General features: G+C 37.5%; 1 protein-coding gene across 4 annotated transcripts in view; it reads right to left on the bottom strand.

Moving 5' to 3' along the window:
- Positions 1 to 3,067: 3,067 nt before the first annotated feature.
- The window catches only part of Syt14 (Synaptotagmin 14), a 92,170-nt gene continuing 87,737 nt past the window's right edge, over positions 3,068 to 7,500 (bottom strand). For 2 of the 4 annotated variants that reach the window (XM_086554251.1, XM_086554253.1), the window contains exons 9-10: positions 5,054 to 5,213; positions 3,068 to 4,729 (exon numbers count right to left, since the gene is read on the bottom strand). In XM_086554251.1, the coding sequence (XP_086410377.1) occupies positions 4,532 to 4,729; positions 5,054 to 5,213 (358 nt within the window). In that variant the 3' untranslated portion in view covers positions 3,068 to 4,531. The remainder of the gene's footprint in view (positions 4,730 to 5,053; positions 5,214 to 7,500) is intronic. The other 2 variants (XM_086554254.1, XM_086554255.1) reach the window with 2 other exon arrangements.

Here is a 7,500-nt window from a genome sequence, read left to right as displayed (position 1 = left end):
AAGCATGGAAAATCTGTTACGAACTTACTTCCACACAGATCGGTGTCTATGCAGGAACGAGCAAGGGATCAGAGTCTCAACGTTGAAAGGCACGCGCTAAAATGCTCTTTAACGAAGCTGCTGTTTTGAGTTTGAACCTTTTTCTCTCATGCAAAATTTAACGTTCAAAATCCCATCTTTCGCATCAGTATCTAACACACAGCGCGCAGTATCATTCGGACAAGTGTGGTATTCCCCATAACAGCGCATGCGTAACAGAAGCTGAGACTCCGAGCCGTTGCCTCTCTCACCAATCTCAACTCTCAGGCAGGAGTCATTCGCGTGAGCCGACGAGGGGAAAGTCCCCCAGAAAATCACCTTCGAGAGCTTGCGAAGGAGGAGGTTGATACAACCCTACAAAACGGCAAGACAAATGAACATCGACAGGATTCGGGATCCCTTCGTGTCGGAAACAACCTTACGCGATAACGATACATTCGTATATAGCAGAGCCACACAATACCAAATGCTAATAATATTTTTTTATCGGGCTCGCAAGACACACGCAACACACATATAAAACTACTCATATGAAAACACAAGAGAAAACAATGTGAATATTCGTCCCATGTCTTGTATCCCCCGTAGGAGCCTTCCCAAACACCGAAATATTTTTATCCTCGCAACCTTTATGTTATTCTTGATGTCAAAACACGAGCGAAAGATCACAGACAGGATCACTCCCAACATAAATACGCCAGCTTATTTTTTACCGTTATTTGCATTGAATGTTGCTACCTAATTATGTATCACAACAACTATTTTTCTAAGAGTAATGTACACTTCATTATAACTAAACGCTGGCATGACGTTAAGGCCTAGCAGCAGAGGTGTGCCACCGTTGGGTGCCTACCAACAGATCGCATTGTTCTCACGTTTTCCTACATTATATCCGGTCTCGTATTCTTAAAAGCCTTGGTCTCTCTGGGTTGGCGGAGACTTGGAGGAAAGCCTGACGGGGCTTGGAATTACATTGATTTTAATGATAGTAATAATGCACTCAATAACACTAAGTATAGAATAATTGAGTTAAATATAATAGTAATAAAAATTATGACAACGGTGCTGATGACAGTACCTGCATTAAGAGAACTGGTCACAATGGTATGATAATAACGTAATAATTATGCTAGTAGTATCAATAATGATAATAATTTGATGTCTGTTTGTCAGCAAAACAATGAATATTAAAAAACATAACTGCTAGACCCCAACACGCTAAAAACAAAGACGAAGAAGAGAGAAGAAATAAGAAGAAATAAGAAGAAATAAGAAAGAAGAAGAAGAAGAAGAAGAGATAAGAAAAAAGAAGAAATAAGAAGAAAGAAGAAAGAATAAGAAGAGATAAGAAAAAAAAAAGAAATAATAAGAAAGAAGAAAGAAGAAGAAGAAGAAGAGATAAGAAAAAAGAAGAAATAATAAGAAAGAAGAAAGAAGAAGAAGAAGAAGAGATAAGAAAAAAAAGAAATAAGAAGAAAAAGAAAGAAGAAAGAAGAAGAAGAAGAAGAGATAAGAAAAAAAAAGAAATAAGAAGAAAGAAGAAAGAGGAAGAGAGAAAGAGACAAAGAGGAAGCGCAGAGGGTAACGCGAGAGACGATCCGCCTATCCGTCTATCCGTCAGCTGATCCAGGGCTTTTATGAATGAAAACCTGAATAAGTAGGCGTTTGTTAAGCGTAGTGGCGATGGGAGCACGGGGGAGCAATATGAAAGAATGCAATATGTACATACACAATACATATATGTTTACATACAATATATAGAGCACAAACCTCGAAGACTAGAACCTGAAACACTTAACTTGATGTTTTGCAAAAAGACAAAGAGTAGACGTATGTACAGACTTATATGGAAATGTCAGTACAAAAATAATGTAACACTAGAAAATGTTTACTTTAAAAGTAACAAGCACAAGGAAATGCTTCAGAAGCTGTGCGAGAGAGGAGAGAATGGCTGCCTTTGTTTCTATCAATGAAAGCTTCACTTTATTTCAGATTACATCGTTTCGTCAAATTTGATCTTTATGAATGTGAATACCCCAAGTTGTTTTCGAGGTTCATGGCAAATGAGGAACATCGTTCAGACGTATTATCATATGCATATCAAATAGTTATACAGTATGCAATATAAGCAGCGCACATCAGGAATAAAATTTATCATCATTATCCATTGCTTATCAATGGACACAATAACTGGCCATGGTTTATCATCGCGAACACCCAAGCTCTCGCAAATGAATACACGTCCTTATACACGTGATCCACTCACAAAGAGGCGAGAGTTATTCACTCGTCAAACCAAAGGCTTCACTCTCACTCCCCACTCCACACCATCACGTGATTCCACACACCTTGCAGAAACCCTTCAATTTAAATCCTTCACAAGGGGTCAACAGCGATCTTATGTGCAATGCCGTGAACGAATATCACTTTATTAATGATATACATATATATATTTATTTATTTAGATATTTTACCTTTCATTTTGACTTTGATAAAAAAAAAAAAAAAAAAAAAAACGAATCGCGTTTGGTCTCTCATAAAGGATCCAAGATTTCTGAGGCGTCCTCCTCGTTTTACAGAATAGGCTTAAGGTACCTCCAGAGGGGTCCAAATATACTAATATTTACATATCTATGTTGTTGCTGTCGTTTTCAAACCAACGAGTTTAAAACATGTTCAGGAAAACTGCAAACCCGATTGGTAAAATTTGGAAAGTTGCCGTAAACATCTGATTGTCATTATTTTGGTGCTAGAATGTTGTCATACAGGTGCAGCCAAGTCTCTTGAGATATATCGAAATGGGCCAAAATGTTTCACAATATGTGTGTGACATTAAGAATGCAGTGATACGTGGTCTTAATTAAGCAGTGGGAGATTTCTGTCATCTATCGACTCTTGCTGGGAAGTTTACAGGGTATAATATATTCGAGGGGGGGTTAAAACACAATGCATACAATAGTTCAAAACTCGCCACGTTTCTATTAGCTAATATCGAAATTCACCATGTCTCGCGAAATCACTTATATTCTTTTTATTTTTTTTTCTTCTTCTTTTCTTTTGACAGAGTCAGATTCGACACTGATCAACAGACTAACGACTACTACAACCAGTAACTTTGTTATATCTTTTGCTCTTGTGCTTCACTCCTGGTACACAGGGAGAGACACTTTTACAAACTATGTCACCTATACTGATCTGTCTGCGAGATGGATTAAAAAAGTTATACACATACGTTGCTGCTGCTGATGATTTTGTTGGTTCTTGAACAAATAAATATACAAAAACATTCACCTTACATATAAAAGTTTCTAAGTTACATGCTGGATGAATTCTGGAAACATGATAATACAATTCTCAAAGTTAAAGACCTACAATCTCTTATCCAGGAAGACATAAACCTAACACGTGTGAACCAAGCTAAGTGAACTGCTCAGAAACCGAAACCGAAAAGGATGGCAAACAAATCCACCGGAAGGACCATGAAGATAAAGAATCGGAAAATATACTAAGGAGTCTACATGCATTTTCCCCCAAAAGGCATTGGTTTCAAAGAGGATTTGCAGTTTGTCAATATTTTGTATTAGTGTGAAATGCGAGTAATATTTGACGTTTCTGAAATCAGCACAGAAGCGTTCGATCGTGAGTGTGAGTGGAGACGAACCTCCACCTGAAGCAGCCAATCACGGTTCCTTATACTCGTTGTGACGTCAGAGTTCGTATTTCTAGCTAAGCAGGGAGGGATTGTGAATATAAAGAGTAACGACAAGGTACAGTACAGGGACGATACAGTGTGGGAGACCAGCTCCGTCTTCATAGTGTCTACAGTATTTTTGATCAATAAATAATATATATATACTCTGAGAAATCACAGATTAAAGCCTTTGTTTTTGGAATGTACCAGGTATCTTTTTTTTAACCATTATTACGGATAATTTCATAAAGATTTCACACTCAAGACAAAATATCACATGTCTCAAGATGATATCTATTTATTGTTCTTTTGAACCACTATATACTCTTCAAGAAAGGGCTGGAAACAGTAACCAAATAAATACAAGCTAATGACATTGTGAGGCAGATTGCAATGCTATGTGTAACTCTGGAGATGATGCGTTGACATACATTTCATTCTCAAGGTCAGTGACCCCAGCAATGAGAGGCATGGTCGAATGTGAACCCAGACTCGAGAGGCCAAGAGTCAGGGAGAACCTGAGACCCAAAATGTGACAAAGAACAAGGGAAAGACTCAAGGTACGGCCGAAACCAAAGTAGGCCTTCCACCCAAAGAGGGATGGAGGTGAACAGTGCATTAAACAATTTAGCGCCCCTTTTGCACGGCCTAGATAAAGGCAGACTCAAAAACTCTTCTTCAGCATATTTCCGTGAAGACCTCCAGGCGCATCCAAGGTAAGCAATAACGCCGTCGAGGAGGACACGCCCTCCTCGTACAGTCGAAGCTAAAAGGCTGGGGAATCTCTGTCGAGAGTCTGCCTTAGGATTCGATGAGAACATGCCAGCGGCAGACTTGCTCTCCTTTCGAGTCTCGCATTTGGTTCCAGTGGGTCAGTTCCTCTTCTCCCGAGCTGTTGAGGCCCAGAGCGAACCAGCCAATCATATCCTTCCTCTTCATACTCCTCTTGGTGTACACTGACACCATGAGGGTAACGTCAGGTAGCTGGAACAGTGCCACCTGCAAAGGGACATAAATATAATAATATAAAATAGATATAATAATATAAATATAATAAACATAAATATAATAAACATAAATATAATAAACATAAATATAATAAACATAATAATATAATAAATATAATATGAATTTATATAAATATAAATATAATAATATAAACAAATAATATAAAGGCTCGAACATCCCTACCACTACCACAAAGAAGAAAACAAACATCATTCTCATTATCATAAACTATTTATCTAAGGGTTCAAAGACCCCGTCCCGATGAAAGTACCTCACAAATGATCTGATTTTTTTGTTTTTTGTTTGTTTGTTTACCTGGAACATGAACGTCTCCTTGAACAGCGGGTTGGGCTGTCCTCGCCGAACCGACGTCTTGCTGTGGGCGATCTCCTGGCCGCTGGACGACATGAGTACCAGCTTCACGTAGGTGTCCGGAGCTCGGGTGTTCGCCATGTTCCTGAAATCATCACCGTGCCTGTAAATGATCGCAGGCACTATTACTACACATGAACTACCTACTGCCGAGCCAACAACCATTGCTGACACAGAGACGCATAGTTACGATGGCTGACTACTAGGAGGGTAGTTTTCTAGTTTCCACATGGGGGTTAAAAAAAAATAATAATGCTGGGGAAATGGGTGGAACTATCTAATTTGTGATGCTAGTAGAAACTGCTTTTATAAGGCATGGCTACATCACAGTATTTCTATAGCAAAAAGCGCAATAGTCGATGCTATGACCGATGGTTGAAAATTGCCGCTATCACAGGAAAAAAAGTCTTTATATTATTTAGTGTACATATCGGAAAAAAAAATATATATATATTAGCGAACTACGTCAGCGACATAACAAAAGCTGCTCTATGATTATATTAAAAAAAAACGGATTACAAATAACCTACAGAAAACCCATACAGACTGTTATCAACAAAATCACACAAACTAAAAGAAAAGGAAAGAAATCTATCGTTGATTAAGAAATTCGTCAACCAGAATGTTCTATTTTTTTTCCTTAAGGTTCACCTGCCAAACATATAATCAGTCATAACCACACAATCACGGTGTAGATATACTTGATAAATAATGATAATATCTAAGGAAATCACTGTAAATACACCGTAATCTTAAAAGGAATGTCTATGACAAAGAAGAATGTTTGCAATATGCCATAAAATTATGCCTTGATATCTTAAGAGTGTTTTTGTTAAACTTAATGCGTGACTATTCAGTCGTTCGAAGTTGAATGCATTACGAGTTATGGAAGTTTCCTCGTAACTTATAATAATCTACAAATATCTAATATTTTTTCTATGATGACACAATTATGCTGTCATCACAACAAAAGTCACAAACAACTAATGCATAAGTGTAAATAATCTTAAACGTAAGACTACATGAAAATAATATATATCTAATTCTTATTCCGTCGATCAATATGTTAAGACAACTTGCAATATCTTCACAAACCGGATATCATATCTTGCAAGACAATGAGACAAGTGTACTATACATAAGATAAATTAGGTAATAAGGTAAATATGATGATCATTATATCGTACAGCTGCTTTACAGGAGAGGCACCTACACGATTTAGGTATATTACCGTAGAGGGAAAATATGTTGTTAGTTATACGGAGAGAGAGAGAGAGAGAGAGAGAGAGAGAGAGAGAGAGAGAGAGAGAGAGAGAGAGAGAGAGAGAGAGAGAGAGAGAGAGAGAGAGAGAGAGAGAGAGAGAGAGAGAGAGAGAGAGAGAGTAAGAGAAAGAGAGAGAGAGAGAGAGAGAAGGGGGGGAAGAGAGAGAGAGAGTAAGAGTAAGAGTAAGAGTAAGAGTAAGAGAAAGAGAAAAAGAAAGAGTAAAAATAAGAGCAAGAGCAAGAGAGAAAGAGAGAAAGAGAGAAAGAGAGAGAAAGCGTATGCTACATACATACAGAAATTAATCACACGAAATAAATCTTACACCTCTTGTACCATCATTACAATATTGTGTTTGCCAAATGACTGTGGGTTATGCCTAAGTTGCGGAACTGATATTTTATATCATGTTCAAATCTATATATAAAAATAAATATATATAAATGTATAAAACAAAAACAGAAGAACAAAAAGAAGTTCAAAAGCTGTTCATTCCAACAATGACAAAAATATCTACTCATGGGCCCCGAACAAACGCCTAGACATAGCAAAGGACAAACAAGATTTCCTATAAAAAAAAAAAAAAAAAAAAAAACGGGAAAAAAAATCTAATCACCAAAAGCTGACATCATCAAAAGCTGACATCATCAAAATCGTCAGCAGTCAAGTAGTTAGCTAGCGAGCGTTCGGTCATCTTGTTCAAGGAGATGCAAGTTGATGGGAAAGGCAAATCAACATGATAATTCAGTGATTACAATGAATAAAGTATTTATACTTGGGGAAAGAGGAATTGGGAATCACTGGTTACACAAACTCTAGATTCTATGTTCGTGAACTTACAGATGTATTATATATCTAGTCTACGTACACTTCAGACACAAAGCTTCTCTTTCCTTGAACTTGTCTCCTACAAAAGACCTTTTTTTTTGGGGGGGGGAGGGGGTCGAAACACTGACTTCACTCAGGAACGACCGTGTCTGGGTCTCGTTCAGCCGGGATTTCCAATTTCATTTTTATTCATTTTTCATAATTGAATTTTATGCTGAGGGTCTGATTCTGATTCAATATGGCCTTATCCTTTTGGCTTTAAAGTCCCTTAAAGTTTTCTTTCGAGATATGTTTATTTATC

This window comes from Penaeus japonicus, unplaced genomic scaffold, assembly GCF_977035675.1.
Source record: "Penaeus japonicus unplaced genomic scaffold, GWHDUDI00000001_assembly GWHDUDI00000029, whole genome shotgun sequence".
Classification (NCBI taxonomy): Eukaryota; Metazoa; Arthropoda; class Malacostraca; order Decapoda; family Penaeidae; genus Penaeus; species Penaeus japonicus.
This window is presented reverse-complemented; position numbering and strand designations above follow the sequence as displayed.